Raw genomic sequence first — 18,395 nt, 5'->3', positions numbered from 1 at the left:
CCTGCGCCAGAATTAACGTCTATAAGGGCGACAGGGGGAGGAAGGCCAAACAGACAGAAAGGAGCAGCAATAAAAAGCAACACCAAAGCCAAATATTCAATTTCTGTTGCACCTGTCAATCAAATAGCAGTGCATTGCTGGAACTTTTCTTGCACATATTTCTGATATAAAACATCCAATCTCAGAACAAAAGGTATGGTTACATTCAGCATCCTAGCATCGGTATAGCACTGGCTTTTCTTTATATATGAAAATCTTGCTGGCTGGTTCCCTTTAATATATTAACTTATGCCGTTTAGGAAATTAAAAGTTTTGGTGCAAAAAATGCATGAACTTAGCAAATTGATTAAAAAAAAAAAAAAAGAATAAGGGGTACTTTGCACGTTGCGACATCGCTACTGCGATATCGTCGGGGTCAAATCAAAAGTGACGCACATCCGGCGCCGGTAACGACGTCGCAAAGTGTAAAGCCTAGATGCGCCGATAAACGATTGCAAAAGCATCATAAATCGGTGATCTGTGTAGCGTCGGACATTTTCATAATGTCGCACCAATAGGAGATACGATGTTGTTCCTCGTTCCTGCGGCAGCACACATCGCTGTGTGTGTAGCCGCAGGAGCGAGGAACATCTCCTTACCTACCTCCACCGCCAATGCGGAAGGAAGGAGGTGGGTGGGATGTTTACGTCCCGCACATCTCCGCACCTCCGCTTCTATTGGACGGCTGCCGTGTGACGTCGCTGTGACGCCGCACGACCCGCCCCCTTAGGAAGGAGGCGGGTCGCCGGCCAGAGTGACGTCGCAGGGCAGGTAAGTGCGTGTGAAGCTGCCGTAGCGATAATGTTCGCTATGGCAGCTATCACAAATATCGCATGTGTGACGGGGGCGGGTACTATCGCGCTCGGCATTGCTAGCCAATGCTAGCGATGTTGCAGGGTGCAAAGTACCCCTAAGACTATCTAGTCCCCGTACAGTGTCCACATTCAATGTATTCAATGTATGCTTCAAATGTAAACTATAAATGTGACATGAATAATATATATAAGACTACAGTATACATATACAGTGTGTATGGAAAGTATTCATACCCCTTTATATTTTTCACTCTTTGTTTCAATGCAGCCATTTGGCGAATTCAAAAACGTTTTTTTTTTCTCATTAAGGTACACTCTGCACTTCATTTTGACAGAAAAAACAGAAATGTAGAATTTTTTTTATATATTTATTAAACAAGAAAAACTGAAATAATCACAGTCATAAGTATTCAGACCCTTTGCTCAGACACTCATATTTAAGTCACATGCTGTCCATTTCCTTGTGATCCTCCTTGAGATGGTTCTACTCCTTCATTGGAGTCCAGCTGTGTTTAATTAAACTGATAGGACTTGATTTGGAAAGGCGCACACCTCTCTATATAAGATCTCACCACTCAAAGTGCATGTCAGACCAAATGGGAATCATGATGTCAAAAGGCACTGCCCAAGGAGCTCAGAGATAGAATTGTGGCATGGCACAGATCTGGCCAAGGTTACTGCAGTACTCAAAGTTCCTAAGAGCACAGTGGCCTCCATAATCCTTAAATAGAAGACCTTTGGGACCACCAGAACTCTTCCTAGACCTGGCCGTCCAGCCAAACTGAGCAATCATGGGAGAAGAGCCTTTGTGAGAGAGGTAAAGAAGAACCCCAAGATCACTGTGGCTGAGCTCCAGAGATGCAGTAGGGAGATGGGAGAAAGTTCCACAAAGTCAACTATCACTGCAGCCCTCCACCAGTTGGGCCTTTATGGCAGAGTGTTCCAATAGAAGCCTGTCTTTAGTGCAAGAGATATGAAAGCCCGCATAGAGTTTGCAAAAAAATAGATGAAGGACTCCCAGACTATGAGAAATAAGATTCTCTGGTCTGATGAGACAAAGAGAACATTTTGGTGATAATTCTAAGTGGTATGTGTGAAGAAAACCAAGCCCTGCTCATCATATGCCCAATACAATCTCAACAGTGAAACATGGTGGTGGTAGCATCATGCTATGGGAGTGTTTTTCAGCTGCAGGGACAGCACGACTGGTTGCAATTGAAGGAAAGAGGAATGCAGCCAAGTAGAGAGATATCCTGGAAGAAAACCTCTGTCAGGTTTCCAGGTTTTCCAGTTCTCTTTTGACTGCCCTTGCCCTCGGTTAACATGGAGGTTACCGTTCTGTTGCCCTACTTCCTGTCCAGCAGCTTAAAAGGCCGCCTCCCAGCCCAGTCCAGTGCCTGAGTATACTGCCTGCTGTGTGCTCCTGCTGTGTTTGCTGCTTATTCCGGATTGCCTCGGGATTCCCCTAAAGGACTACCTACCGATTGTCTCAGGACTGTACCCGGCTCTTAAGGCTGTGCCCGGATTCCGTTTACCATCTTCGGTCAGCACTCCGCCTGGTTCTCTTTTGGTTCGTAACCATCCTGGATAAACATTTCCGTACGGACACTCATTGACTTTACCGCTTGCTCCTTATCCCGGCCGCTGCGCATTTAGGCCTTCCGGGGTAGATTGCCGGACAGTCCCTGTATAGGGGTTCGCTCCGGTGGTCTCCCTGGGGGAGTCCGGTGCGTGGTCCCGGGAATCCCCTGCGCGTCTATTCCGGAAAGTATTGTATGTGTTATTGTATTGTTGTGTTTGTTCTGTTTCTACCGTGGTGACATACTATAAAACATCTTGTACCCGGAACTCGTCTCTGATTGTCATTGCCCTACGCTATCGAAATCCTCAGAATATAGAATAAGTATTACATTATACTCAGGCCTTTAGAGGATTTCGCTGGGGCAATGACTGAGACACGAGTAGATCAGCTGTTCTCCATGATTAACTCCCTGCAGCAGGAGATGGAGGTGGTGCAGACTAAGCTTAGAGATGTGGAAACGCAGCTGGGCCATGATCACCAGGTACTGGGTCCGGCTATACAGGATTTGCAAGTCAGAGTGGAGGCTCAGGAAGCCGTCCCCACTACGTCCGTACCAGCTGCCGGTATGCCTAGGTTACCCCCATTCCGTTTTAATGGTGATCGTAGTCAGTTCCGTGGATTTATTAACCAATGTATACTGTTTTTCGATGTACATGCTGAATATTACCGTTCTGACCGGTCAAAGGTGTTATGTATCATCATGTTATTAACCTCACGAGCACTGGCTTGGGCTAATCCGATGATAGAAAACCGGGACATCCGTTTAAATCACCTAGATGACTTTCTGAACGCAATGGCGCAGATGTTTGATGATCCGAATCGCCGTGCTACCGCTGAATCTGCTCTCCTTTCCTTACGTCAGGGAAAGCGCTCTGTCATTGAATACGCCACTGAGTTCAGGAGGTTAGTGGTAGACACCGACTGGGGAAACAATGCATTATTGTCCGTTTTCAGAAAGGGTTTGTCCGGTACCATCAAGGACGAGTTAGCCCGTTCCGAATCCCCAGGGGATTTTGACCTGTTTCTCCAGCACTGTGTGCGCATAGATACCCGTTTAACGGAACGTAGACAGGAAAAATGGGCAGCTATAAACCGTATAAATAATAATACATTTCCTTCCAGAGAACCGGCTTTCAGGACGCCACGGGAGGCTGAGGACGTTCCTATGCAAGTGGACTCTCTACAAAAGCGAGAGACCAACGAACGTCGTGAACACCGGCTCCGTGAGCGTTTGTGTTTCTACTGCGGTCAATCGGACCATTTTTTAATCGACTGCCCGAAACGTCCGAATCGCCCAAATAAGGTATTGGCAGCCATGGCAGAGTGTGATAACACGGACGCAGAGTCTGATATCTCTGAGGCAAGTGGACACTTGGATGCGGTATTTCCCTTGACGGTAATGTCTACCTCACCGAAGGACTCAGAAGGGAAATATACCCATTGTTCACTCCCCATTCAGATCCGGTGGGAGGGACAGCTAATTCCTACCTCTGCAATGATAGACTCTGGGGCAGGGGGAAATTTCATGGACTTTTCTTTTGCTAGTAAACACGGTATCCGGACTCAGCAAAGATCCTTACCGGTTACCATGGAGACGGTAGACGGATCTCCGTTAACATCTGGACCAGTGGATCGGGAAACAGTACCGCTAGAATGCGTGATGAAACCAGGTCAGCAGGAGACTCTTGTTTTCATGATGATCTCTTCTCCACATTTTCCGATTATTCTAGGTATTCCGTGGCTACGGTCTACAAATCCGGTCATCAATTGGGAAACTAAGGAGATATCCTTCCCACCGCAGAGTGATCCGGCCATTTGTCCAACTGTTCCGGTTCCGGTAACACCACATGCAGAAGGCACGGTACAGGTACCCGTTTTACCCTCGGTTTATCGTGACTTCGCTGACATATGCGACAAAAGAAAGGCCGATCGGCTTCCTCCGCATAGACCGTATGATTGCCCCATAGACTTACTCCCAGGGGCAGAAATCCCGTTTGGTCATGTTTACCCGTTGGCGGCACCTGAGCTAGAAGCCCTAAAGGAGTATATTGATGAAAGCCTGGCCAAGGGATTTATTCGCCCGTCTACCTCGCCCGCAGGGGCACCCATCTTTTTTGTGAAAAAGAAGGAGGGGACTCTGAGACCCTGTATTGACTACCGGGAACTGAATAAAATAACCATCCGGAACCGGTATCCGTTACCGTTGATTCCGGAGCTATTGGAGAGAGTCCAACAGGCAAAGATATTCACCAAATTGGACCTCCGTGGGGCATATAATCTGCTTCGTATACGTCCCGGAGACGAGTGGAAGACCGCGTTCCGATGTCGGTACGGACATTTTGAGTATTTAGTGATGCCTTTTGGACTTTGTAACGCTCCTGCGGCATTTCAACATCTAGTTAATGATATTTTCAGGGATATCATGGACCAATTCATGGTGATCTATCTGGATGATATTCTAATCTTTTCTGATTCTCTCCAGGAACACCAGGAGCACGTCAAGACCGTACTTACCCGGCTGAGGGACAACCACCTGTACATTAAACTGGAGAAATGTGAGTTCCACTGCTCACAAATACAATTCTTAGGTTATGTCATCTCTCCTCAGGGACTGAACATGGAATCTAGCAAGATACAAGCCATTCTCGACTGGCCGGAACCGGGAAACATCAAAGAGGTACAACGCTTTGTCGGTTTTGCCAACTTTTACCGACGCTTTATCCGTAACTTTTCAGAGATTGTTCGTCCCATCACCCTGTTGACTAAGAAAGGACAGAAGTTTGTATGGTCCGCCCAGGCTCAGGAAGCGTTCCATCGTCTCAAGGGATGTTTTACCTCAGCACCCATACTAGTGCATCCGAATCCCGCACTTCCCTTCATCGTGGAGGTCGACGCTTCCGACTACGCATTAGGGGCCATTCTTTCTCAAAGGACCGGGGACAAGAGTCTCCTGCATCCGTGTGCCTTCTTCTCCCGCAGGTTGTCCCCTGCGGAAAGGAACTACGACATTGCGGATAAGGAATTATTGGCGATTATTGCCGCCTTCAAGGAATGGAGACACCACTTACAGGGAGCCGCGCAGCAAGTGATAGTACTCACAGATCACCGTAATCTGGAATTTCTCAAGTCTGCCAGGTGCCTGTCTCCACGACAAGCCCGTTGGAGCCTATTTCTTAACCAATTCAATTTTGTTGTTACATACCGTCCAGGTTCACGTAATGGGAAAGCCGATGCCTTGTCCCGAATCCCTGCCGTGGACTCCGTGCCTGGAACCCCGTCGCAGACCGTGTTAACAGATGCCAATTTCGTTGGAGTAATCCAGGACCAGGACTTGTGGAAGGACATCAAGCTGGCCTATGATGGTGATGTATTTCTTGCTGCCCCCCCGAATGATGTAACTCTTGTTCTTCGGAATGGTGTGTGGTTAAGAGAACGACGCATTTATGTCCCGGAGGCCGTAAGACTTCGGGTTCTCAAGTTGGTTCATGACTCCGTGTTGGCCGGTCATAGGGGGGTACAGAAGACGCAGGAATTTCTGAGCCGGTTTTTCTGGTGGCCTACCTGTTTAAAGGACGTGAAGGACTATGTCCACTCATGTGTGGTTTGTGCCCGGTGCAAGGTCCCTCGTGTGGCTCCTACGGGACTCCTCCAACCGTTACCCGTGCCATCTCGCCCTTGGGGGTCTATCTCCATGGATTTTATTGTGGAGTTGCCGGTCTCAGGCGGGCATAATACCATTTTAGTGGTGGTGGATCGATTGACTAAAGCTGCTCACTTCATTCCGTGTACCGGTCTTCCCTCAGCCGCAGAGACAGTGGATTTGGTTGTCCAGAACGTATTCCGATTGCATGGGGTACCGGATGAGATCATCTCCGATCGGGGCGTGCAGTTCACGTCGAGATTCTGGAAGGGGTTTTGTACGGCACTCCAGATTGATGTCTGTTTGTCTTCTGCATACCATCCTCAGACAAATGGACAAACCGAACGGACGAATCAAACCCTGGAACAATATCTTCGCTGTTATGTCAGCCATCTCCAAGACGATTGGTTGAAGATGCTTCCGTTGGCGGAGTTCTCCTACAACAACACTCAGAGCAGCTCCACTAAGGTAACGCCCTTTTTCGCTAACCTGGGTTACCATCCGACTATTTTGCCTAGGTCACCGGTTGCGGTTTCGGTACCAGCGGTGGAGGACAGAGTGACAGAACTACGACAAAATCTGGAGGTTCTAAGGAACACCGTAGCTACGGCCCAGGAGCGTTACAAGAGGTCGGCGGACACTCACCGGAAACCGGCACCCATGTACAAGGTAGGGGACTCTGTATGGTTATCCACCAAAAACCTGAGATTGGGTGTTCCTTCGCAGAAACTGGGACAAAAATTCATCGGTCCGTTCAAAATCACCGGGATCGTGAGCCCTGTGGCCTGTCGGCTACGGTTACCGCACCATCCAAAGGTACACCCGGTCTTTCATGTGTCTCTCCTCAAACCCGTTTCCCCTAATACTTTTCATGGTCGTATTGTGCCTCCTCCTCCGCCTGTGATGGTCGACGGCGAGGAGCAGTTCGTGGTTGAGGACATTATTGACTCCCGGCTCCATCGTCGTCGGCTTCAGTATCTGGTACGTTGGCAGGGGTACGCCCCCGAGGACGATTCCTGGGAACCGGTGGGTAACATTCGGGCACCCCGGAAGATTGCTCAGTTTCATCGCCGGTACCCGGACAAACCTGGCCCTGATCCGTCCTGAGGCCGTCTCTGGGGGGGGGGAGTAATGTCAGGTTTCCAGGTTTTCCAGTTCTCTTTTGACTGCCCTTGCCCTCGGTTAACATGGAGGTTACCGTTCTGTTGCCCTACTTCCTGTCCAGCAGCTTAAAAGGCCGCCTCCCAGCCCAGTCCAGTGCCTGAGTATACTGCCTGCTGTGTGCTCCTGCTGTGTTTGCTGCTTATTCCGGATTGCCTCGGGATTCCCCTAAAGGACTACCTACCGATTGTCTCAGGACTGTACCCGGCTCTTAAGGCTGTGCCCGGATTCCGTTTACCATCTTCGGTCAGCACTCCGCCTGGTTCTCTTTTGGTTCGTAACCATCCTGGATAAACATTTCCGTACGGACACTCATTGACTTTACCGCTTGCTCCTTATCCCGGCCGCTGCGCATTTAGGCCTTCCGGGGTAGATTGCCGGACAGTCCCTGTATAGGGGTTCGCTCCGGTGGTCTCCCTGGGGGAGTCCGGTGCGTGGTCCCGGGAATCCCCTGCGCGTCTATTCCGGAAAGTATTGTATGTGTTATTGTATTGTTGTGTTTGTTCTGTTTCTACCGTGGTGACATACTATAAAACATCTTGTACCCGGAACTCGTCTCTGATTGTCATTGCCCTACGCTATCGAAATCCTCAGAATATAGAATAAGTATTACAACCTCTTCCAGAGTGCTCTTGACCTCAGACTTGACCGAAGGTTCACCTTCCAACAAGACAATGACCCTAAGCACACAGCTAAAATAATAAAAGGAGTGGCTTCAGAACAACTCTATGACTATTCTTGACTGGCCCAGCCAGAGCCCTGACCTAAACCTAATTGAGCATCTCTGGAGAGACCTGAAAATGGCTGTCCACCAGCATTCACCATCCAACCTGACGGAATTGGAGAGGATCTGCAAGGAAAAATGGCAGAAGATCCCCAAATACAGGTGTAAAACTTGTTGCATCATTCCCAAGAAGACTCATGGCTTTACTAGTACAAAAGGGTGCTTCTACTCAATACTGAGCAAAGGGTCTGAATACTTATGACCATGTGATATTTCAGGTTTTTCTTGTTTAATAAATTTGCAAAAGTTTCTACATTTCTGGGGGGGGGGGGGGTTTCTGTCACAATGGGGTGAGTTTACATTGAGTAAAAAAATGAACTTTTTTGAATTTACCAAATGGCTGCAATGAGTGAAAAAATGAAAGGGGTCTAAATATTTTCTCTACCCACTGTATGTATCTACACTGTAACAATACAGAGGAGGCCCGGGAGGACCCGTCTGTTACATGGGGCTGACCTTCCTCCAGAACAGCCCTGGCCGGGCCGCGGCTTCTTTTTGAGGTTTTTCGCGCTCTGTTTGTTGTGTGTCAGAGTCTAAGGGTTTTGTTTCCAGAGTGAGAACCTGTTCTGGGGCCGACTTCTCCGAATTTACAGATACAGACACAACGGGCTGCTCTACCACAACCTACAACAGAGATTAGTCATTACATGTAGGAGACAAAGACACAGCTGACAGGACGGTAATAAGACCTAATGTAAAAGAAGCAATTATCATAAGTGGTAACATGTGTATCTCTATCATAATAAGTATCTACTGTACACAGTGTACAGTATATTAAATACTAACACTATACAATATAAAATATACAATAGCAGACTATGTATTATTAGTACATACACTATTAGTACTATATTACTATTAGACTATACACACTGTATGTTACTATTATACATTTTATATATCATTAGTACATACACTAGCCTTAATACTACTGTATACTATACACACACTGCAATTATTAACATAGGAAACCTATTTGGCCTTTTATTTTTATCATGGGTGTTTTAGGGATGTCGAAAATGGATATATGGACGTAAAACAACAAAAATACAAATGACAAATTGTTCTTTTTTTTATGGATGGAAAATGGAGGATATCACACACACACACCTACACACACACACCTACACACACCTACACACACACACACACACCTACACACACACACACACACACACCTACACACACACACACACACCTACACACACACACACACCTACACACACACCTACACACACACACACACACCTGAATCTGGCATTAGGATAATTGTGGACATTACTGTGAGCTTCTATATGATCCTGCCTATTTTAACTTACACTTTCCGAGACTTTTTGTGGCGGTGGATCTGCTTTAAATGACTGGAGACAAAAAAATGTAGTTAGATGTTAGTTTTATTAGTTACAAAAGCTCCAAAAACTAAATAGCAAGTCACAAAAGTCAAGCATTTCCTAATTTATAGCTTTGTTTTTCTGATATCTTAATACTCACCCACACATCTTTAATTAATTATTTATTTATTTATTTATTAAAAAAAATAGTGGAAGTACGGTAGATTTAAAACAGTGGAGATAGCCAGGGTGAAACTTGCCAATGTATACCATAAAAGCATCTCCACGCTGCCAGCCTAGCCCCATCTCCTGCTTAAAGGGAATTTGTCATGTAAAAAAGCGCTATTAATCTGCAGATATGAGGCTAAGGATGCACATCCAGCTGAAATGTATTGCTGCTCAGAGACCCGTCAGATTCCTGCACTACAATACACACCGCCTGCCAAACTGAGGCTGGGGCGCTGACCTCGGCATACCCGAGACTAGGGGAAGGTGACTAAACTGTTTTCATAGGGGGGGATATGCATTACAGATATATATGGGAACATATTTACCAGGATGGGGACATATTTACCACATTGGGGACATGTTTACCAGGTTGAAGACACATATACCAGCATGGGCACAGGACAGGGACATAAACTGTATACCAGTATGGGGATATATATACCAGGATGGGGGGACATATATAGCAGAATAGGTGACTTATCTACAAGGATGGGCGACATATTTACCAGGAAGTGGCCCAGGATGGAGGCATATTTACCAGGATGGAGCCTAGGATGTGGGACAAATATAGTAATGCAGGAGGGGGGGGGCAACTCGTATGTCTATATAGAATTTAGAATGCTACAAGAGTCTATACATCTGACCAACATGGGCCCATATTTTGCACTGGGGCTCATTGGACTCTTGTTACGCCACTGGCCACTCCCCTTTGACTAAAAGCCCAGAAACGGGGCTCTTAAGGCCCCGTTACATGCTATGATATATCTAACGATATGTCGTCGGGGTCACGTCGGTAGTGACGCACATCCGGCATCGTTTGATATATCGTAGCGTGTGACAGCTACGAGCGACTGTGAACGAGCAAAAATACTCCCCTTATTGTTGCTCGTTGACACGTCGCTCATTTTCAAAAACTCGTTCAATTTTAGCGGCGCCGGTTGTTCATCATTCCCGAGGGAGCACACGTCGCCCCGTGTGACACTTCGGGATCGACGAACTGTAGCTTACCTGCGGCCGCCGGCAATGCGGAAGGAAGGAGGTGGGCGGGATGTTACGTCCCGCTCATCTCCACCCCTCCGCTTCTATTGGGCGGCCACTGTGTGTCGCCGAACGTCCCTCCCCCTTCAGGAAGAGGATGTTCGCCGCCCACAGAGAGGTCGTTTGGAAGGTAAGTACGTGTGCCGGGGGTTACCGACTTTGTGCGTCACAGGCAACAAATTGCCCGTGTCGCACAAACGATGGCGGCGGGTGCGATCGCATATGCGATCGCACGATATATCGCCTCGTGTAATGGGGCCTTTAGTGCAACAGGGTGTAAGAATGCTATTAACCTGCAGATTAACCCCTATCTGCCGGTTAATAGAATTTTTTTACATGACAGATTTATTTGTGACTTTGCTTACTTTTGTGTATGAGCTAAGAACTTACAAGCATGTAGTTGCTAACTATTTGCCTGTTGAGGTGGCGCTGATCTCTGACAAATCAGAACGGTCACAAACCGCACCTGCCACCGATTCTGCTTTTTCATTCGATCTCACTTAATCAAAGCAGCTCTTCTTCTTCTAATCTGCTCTGTCAATGTCATACTGATTGACAGCTGGCTTCCCACAGCTACGCACCATCAGCAGACCAGAGCGGAAGAGAAGAAGCTGCTTTGTTGATGTGATGTCACCGTAAGGTGCAGTCAGAGGCAGGAGCGCACTATGTCCGCTCTGTGTAAGCAGAGATCAAAGGTGGGCATAACACATAGGTAGTTGCTTATCAGTCCATAGCCTCAAAAAAAAAAAAAATAAGCAGAGTCTAAGAGAACCCCTTTAATAATGTCAGTGACATCACCTCCATAACAGGAAACCAGGTAGTATAACTCTCCAGGGCTTACTAGGGTGCACATTCAGGGTAAGTTGACCCCTTCTCATCCATAACCCAATAGACACAGAAAGAACTGCACTCTAACAGTTCTGGTTTTGTCTTAAGTTTATTTTTTTCTAGGTCTAAATAAAATATGGCACCTTACTGCTGCTTCTGTTTCATCACTCATGTCCTTGTCTTCTCATAGGAGGCACCACTATTTCATATTGCAATCATTGCTATGCCTTTTGAGGTATTTTCTCTGATATATACACCTGATGAAAAGTTCTCAGCAGAAATGTTGCATAGAGCGCAGGCAGACGGTCATATAACACCGGTGATTATCGCATTGCAATGCTCGGCTTGGCCAGCGCCTCTCCTGACCCGAGAGGGACAGTAGGTTTTTCTACGCATCTGTCAGACTAAGGTCAAATGGCCATCTGACTGTGTTTTATTTCGATTTTGAAAAATAAAATACACTTGAGGTAAAACTAGAACTGTAGTGATGTTCATGCTGTTATTTCCTTATTGACCTTACCCCTGAGGAAGCCACCTTGTAGCGATACGCAGGAGGAGTTTGTCTTTGCTTTCCCATCCAGGTCTTTATTTACCCCAAATCTAATGGCCACCATCATTTTCTCTTGGGTCTCAGGTTATATAATTACACAATGGTTTTGAAAACATATTTTCTATTATCTCTAAACCAACTCTCTTATACATTTATTGCCCACTATAATAGTGATGCCTTTTTGCAATCACCTATATTATACTATTGTGCTGATACATTTGGGCTGGTTTCTATTTTCCTGCATACTATAAATCCTGCACCCTATACCTTCTACCCATATATTATTGCGTGGTATAACTTTATTCTTACTTTGCATGTATTATATACCGTAGTTATTACTAACCTTGGCACATATAACATGTTGGTGGATCTACCTAAGAATATACAGTGCCTACAAGTAGTATTCAACCCCCTGCAAATTTAGCAGGTTTACACATTTGGAATTAACTTGGCATTGTGACATTTGGACTGTAGATCAGCCTGGAAGTGTGAAATGCACTGCAGCAAAAAAGAATGTTATTTCTTTTTTTTAAATTGTGAAACGTTTATTCAGAGGGTCATTTATTATTCAACCCCTCAAACCACAAGAATTCTGTTTGGTTCCCCTAAAGTATTAAGAAGTATTTCAGGCACAAAGAACAATGAGCTTCACATGTTTGGATTAATTATCTCTTTTTCCAGCCTTTTCTGACTAATTAAGACCCCCCCCAAACTTGTGAACAGCACTCAAACTTGGTCAACATGGGAAAGACAAAGGAGCATTCCAAGTCCATCAGAGACAAGATCGTGGAGGGTCACAAGGCTGGCAAGGGGTACAAAACCCTTTCCAAGGAGTTGGGCCTACCTGTCACCACTGTTGGGAGCATCATCCGGAAGTGGAAGGCTTATGGAACTACTGTTAGCCTTCCACGGCCTGGACATCTTTTGAAAGTTTCCACCCGTGCCGAGGCCAGGCTTGTCCGAAGAGTCAAGGCTAACCCAAGGACAACAAGGAAGGAGCTCCGGGAAGATCTCATGGCAGTGGGGACATTGGTTTCAGTCAATGCCATAAGTAACGTACTCCACCGCAATGGTCTCCGTTCCAGACAAGCCCGTAAGGTACCTTTACTTTCAAAGCGTCATGTCAAGGCTCGTCTACAGTTTGCTCATGATCACTTGGAGGACTCTGAGACAGACTGGTTCAAGGTTCTCTGGTCTGATGAGACCAAGATCGAGATCTTTGGTGCCAACCACACACGTGACGTTTGGAGACTGGATGGCACTGCATACGACCCCAAGAATACCATCCCTACAGTCAAGCATGGTGGTGGCAGCATCATGCTGTGGGGCTGTTTCTCAGCCAAGGGGCCTGGCCATCTGGTCCGCATCCATGGGAAGATGGATAGCACGGCCTACCTGGAGATTTTGGCCAAGAACCTCCGCTCCTCCATCAAGCATCTTAAGATGGGTCGTCATTTCATCTTCCAACAAGACAACGACCCAAAGCACACAGCCAAGAAAACCAAGGCCTGGTTCAAGAGGGAAAAAATCAAGGTGTTGCAGTGGCCTAGTCAGTCTCCTGACCTTAACCCAATTGAAAACTTGTGGAAGGAGCTCAAGATTAAAGTCCACATGAGACACCCAAAGAACCTAGATAACTTGGAGAAGATCTGCATGGAGGAGTGGGCCAAGATAACTCCAGAGACCTGTGCCGGCCTGATCAGGTCTTATAAAAGATGATTATTAGCTGTAATTGCAAACAAGGGTTATTCCACAAAATATTAAACCTAGGGGTTGAATAATAATTGACCCACACTTTTATGTTGAAAATTTATTAAAATTTAACTGAGCAACATAACTTGTTGGTTTGTAAGATTTATGCATCTGTTAATAAATCCTGCTCTTGTTTGAAGTTTGCAGGCTCTAACGTATTTACATCTTATCAAACCTGCTAAATCTGCAGGGGGTTGAATACTACTTGTAGGCACTGTAGGTGCTGAATTGTAATGCAGAGCAGGAGCGAGTGTTCCTTATTCCAGGGGAGGTACCAGTTAATTGGGACTTTTTAAATGTTTTTGGGTTTTTTTGTCTTGGAATATTTAATAAGTACTGCATCTTTATTGGTGATTCTTTCTGTTAGTGTCTTAATTTCTGCATGTTTTCTTGTTATTTCCCTAACAGTGCCAGCTGCAGTATAAAAGGAATTCCCGGCACAATGCCCCCTTAAATGGCACAAGCCCCTTATGAATGTCAACTGTATGATGTTCATGAATGCCACAATCAGACTTAATCACATTGGTACCAGCCATAACGTTCTCCAATTAATAGCTGCCACACTCGCCCCAGCAGTAGACCCTACTCTGACCCTGTCCTATGAGTACAGTGCTCCCAATGATTGCCCTGTCACAGAGCAGCTGACCACTCCAAGCTCGAATATGTTCAATCACATGCAAGCTGCAACCAAGCAGCTAATTTATTCCCAAAATCTATGATCCATGCAAGGAGCTGAAAACAGGAGGGCTTTTTCAGTAAATTCCCAAATTCTCCCTCGTCTCTAACCCTTTTTTTAGATGAGCAACAGAGGTCTGTGGGTGTGCTAGCTGATCAGAGGCATTCTGAATAAAGATGAAAGATCCATGGAAGTTCAGTTTGGTGGGTGGTGGGTGCAGCCAAACGGTACCTCCATGGGTTTGGACTTAGCCCGAATCGCAATGGAAGTCCCTGATGGGCAGTTCGAGTCTCCGTCCACATGCAGCTAGCCTTAAGCAGAATACTTCCGGGGAGTTTGGGTGGGGTTGCACACTACAGCCGATCACACTTTTGTGATCCCCAGTGCAAGCCATTCAAACACTGCATGCGGCTTGCACTGGGCTGAGCCCCGAGCATACCTGAGCACAGCGATGCTCAGCATACGGAAAGCACCCGAGCTCCAAACCCGAACTCTGTTGTTTTTTTTGTTTTTGTTTTAAAAGTCGGTGTTGGGCCGAAAACCAAACCACGCTACTAATTATGAAGCGCTTCCCTTGGTTGCAAAACTACCTCTTCTGTTCAACCCTGTCCTGTCCCAGCCATAAATACAGAGGGTAAGTCTTCTATATGGTGCCCATTTGTACGCCTGGTCTGCACACATGGTACATATTGGGACGGAGTTCACAATCATGGATGCAAAATTCTAGCTATCAATATCCAACTCTTCATTCTAATCCAATAAGAGATACAATTAATGGCATTGATATTATCTCATTCAATTTTGCCAACCTTCCTCCAGAAGGGCACAGAACGGGCCGCGGCTTCTTTTTGGGGGGTTTCGCTCCCAGGTTGTTGTGAGTCAGAAACTAAGGGTTTTGTGTCTTGTGTGGAAACCTGTTCTGGGGCCGACTTCTCCACATTTATAGACACAGACACAGTGGGCTGCTCTACCACAACCTACAACAGAGATTAGTCATTAGATAGGAGTTATTAGATGAGTTATATAGATGGGAGAGAGGAGTTATATAGACGGTCACAAGTTATGACATATCACAAGTGTAGTTGGCTAAGAATACAAATAGGTAAAGATGTTGGGATGGGAAGAGATTGTGTTATAGGATGCAAAAATGAACAAGTGGCCTCTAAATACATCATAAAAGCAAAATAGTGCATATGGCATGCAATGGGAAATGACCCTAAGATGGCTATACATACAAATAGTGTCAAAGGGAACCTGTCACCAGATTTGGTGACTACAAGCTGTGGCCACCATCAGTGTGCTCTTATATACAGCATTCTAACATGCTGTATATAAGAACCCAGGCTGCTGTGTAGAACGTAAAAATCACTTTATAATACTTACCTAAACGGTCGGTGCGGTGCAGACTGGTCGGATGGTCGTCTCCGTTCTCTGGGTTCGGCACCTCCTCTTTGTCCTCCGTCTTCTGAAGCCTGGATGCATGACGCGTCTTACGTCATGCACACGCGCCGGCATTGCGGTCCTGCACAGGCACACTTTGATCTGCCCTGAGCAGGGTAGATCAAAGTATTGTAGTGCGCATGAGTGGGACCTCAATGCCTTCCTGTAGGATGCATCATGCACCCAGGCTTCAGAAGAAGGAGGACAAAGATGCCCGAAAGGTGAAGCGCTGGACCTGGAGAACAAAGACACCCATCCGACCGGTCTGCACTACACGACGCGTTAGGTGAGTATTATAAAGTGATTGTTACGTTCTACACAGCGGCCTGGGCTCTTATATACAGCATGTTAGAACGCTGTATATAAGAGCCCACTGGTGGTGGCCGCAGCTTATAGTCACAAAATCTGGTGACAGGTTCCTTTAAAATCGTCATAGTAAGATATTAAGAGCTAATAATAGTAATAGTCATTGTATGATAGTAGTACATATATTGTCATTTTGCTCTTTATTACCCCATTACTTGTGTACTTGTTCTACAGGGCTTACTTACATTGTCTTGAATTTTACGAGGTTGGGGATCTCCTTTAAAAGACTAGAAACAAATATTAATAAATTAATAGAAGAGTTAGGATGTTAGCAGACACATGTCAGACAACTTAAGAAAAAGAAAGATTTGATAGTAAGATAGTCAGTATGGTTGAAAGAAGATAATGTTGATTTGATATTCATCCCCAAGGTATAAGACAAGTGTCTTCATCTTACAGTAAAGAAAAAGTTCCTTTCCAAATCCAAATATGACAGATCAGATGAAACACCAATCTCCTGTCATCTAGCACAAGTAATGTAATATTATGTCATCCAGGACTCAGTTAAAATCTTTCATCAAATCAACCATCACAACTTTCTCAGGCAGTTTCACACTGACATCCCAAAGAACTCCATCTAAAACAATCCTTCTTATAAGTGCAATGGATGCCTTTTTATATATATTTAGAAGCCCTAAAGTTAATCAGAACTTAATTTTCTGATAGCAATCATTAAAATTACAGCATAGACATAATGTATCATTTTAGCTTCCGAGTCGCCACTAGAGGGAGCTATGGAGCTTACTGTATACTGAGTTATCATGGAGTTCAATGTATAAACAGTCTGCGGTAAGCTCCTGAGCTCCCTCTAGTGGTGGCTGCAGACAGAATTGTAAAATTCTTTGTCAGAAAATGTTATAATTTATTAGCAGAGATATTTGGACACATTAAATTACATATAAAAAATTTAGTGTGAACACTCCCTTGAAAAAAAGACTGGTATACCCTATTAGCATTGAATCTGAAGTAGGTTCTTGAGCGTGGCAAGGCTGAAAAGACAGTAAAGGTTGCCCTAGATGGGCAGAGTATATAAACCCAAGCTTTGGGTGGAAGATGAAGCCAGCACCTAACCCATATAGAAATCACCAGAATTTTTTTCCAACCTTTCTCCAGAAAGGAACTGGGCGTGAAGGTGGCTCCACCACTGGTTCCTCGGTCTCCTGTGGCTGGACATTTGTGTCAGGTAGATTAGTGTCCTGGACTGAGATCGGCTCTGGGGTTGGGTTTGCAGATACAGATAGTGCTGCCTGCTCCTCCACACCCTATAACATGGATGATTGATCCGTCATTGATGGATTAGTGATTAGTTATCAATGATTAATTGAGTGTTTTCAATTCAGGATATGTCATTATCTTCTACTTGTTAAAAACAGGGATGACTTCTGCTGAAGTGGCCACCTGTCTTCTCATACAAACAGAGCAAATGAGGAGGTGGCCGCTCCTGTGCGTCACTCTCTTCATTTAGTTGTGTTTAAGTTATAACAGCCAAGTAAGTGAGACCTCTGTTATCGAAAAAGGTGTGAATCCCAAAGGTGCACATAAATGTTTGTTTCAGGAATACCCTTTAACAGAGGAGGGGTATGATATAATCTCTGTGATGTTATCCTCTCATATGGATATTCTGCTCTATTTCGATTAGATGGATATATTACGTTACATCACATTATGTGATAGAAACCTAGAAACTGATCTCATAAACTATTTTAGTAGCAAATCTGAATGAATAAATGTACACGTCTATAGATACTGTACATGTAATATACAGTGACAAGCAAAAGGCTAACAGCGTTTTGAACTTTTGACTTTCAGGCTCCATATCTCACCATCCACTACATCTTTGAGCGTGAGACTATCTTCATTTTATAGACAATCATCTTGGCTATCTCATACATAAATATTTGACTTGTAGCTATTTATCATATGATTAGTTATGTGGATTCTTGTCATGTCACTGCATTGTTACTGTTTGGTTTTGGTAGTACAAAAATATTTTTCTTCCTGTATACTACAAATTACAACCTGTTCTCAAATTCCTTGATAGCCCATTGTGTTATTAGGTTGATTCCCAAGTGAAACGTCACTGGTTCAAAACCAGGAGCAGCCATGTAGAAGATTTCCCAATAAAAGGGAAACTGCAACATTCAGCTCATCGATAGTGTTTGTCA

The 18,395-nt window shown here is 45.3% G+C and overlaps 1 protein-coding gene across 6 annotated transcripts in view; it reads right to left on the bottom strand.

Annotated features, from left to right (window-relative positions):
- Positions 1-18,395, bottom strand: part of BCAS1 (brain enriched myelin associated protein 1) — a 194,543-nt gene that overhangs the window by 11,010 nt on the left and 165,138 nt on the right. For 4 of the 6 annotated variants that reach the window (XM_075350581.1, XM_075350582.1, XM_075350585.1 and 1 more), the window contains exons 11-15: positions 17,334-17,492; positions 16,416-16,457; positions 15,234-15,401; positions 9,341-9,382; positions 8,478-8,645 (exon numbers count right to left, since the gene is read on the bottom strand). In XM_075350581.1, coding sequence (XP_075206696.1) covers positions 8,478-8,645; positions 9,341-9,382; positions 15,234-15,401; positions 16,416-16,457; positions 17,334-17,492 — 579 coding nt within the window. The remainder of the gene's footprint in view (positions 1-8,477; positions 8,646-9,340; positions 9,383-15,233; positions 15,402-16,415; positions 16,458-17,333; positions 17,493-18,395) is intronic. The other 2 variants (XM_075350586.1, XM_075350587.1) reach the window with 2 other exon arrangements.

The sequence above is a fragment of the Anomaloglossus baeobatrachus genome, chromosome 5 (assembly GCF_048569485.1).
Source record: "Anomaloglossus baeobatrachus isolate aAnoBae1 chromosome 5, aAnoBae1.hap1, whole genome shotgun sequence".
NCBI classification, from domain to species: Eukaryota; Metazoa; Chordata; class Amphibia; order Anura; family Aromobatidae; genus Anomaloglossus; species Anomaloglossus baeobatrachus.
Note: the sequence above shows the minus strand (reverse complement) of the source record. Positions and strands in the feature narration are given on the sequence as shown.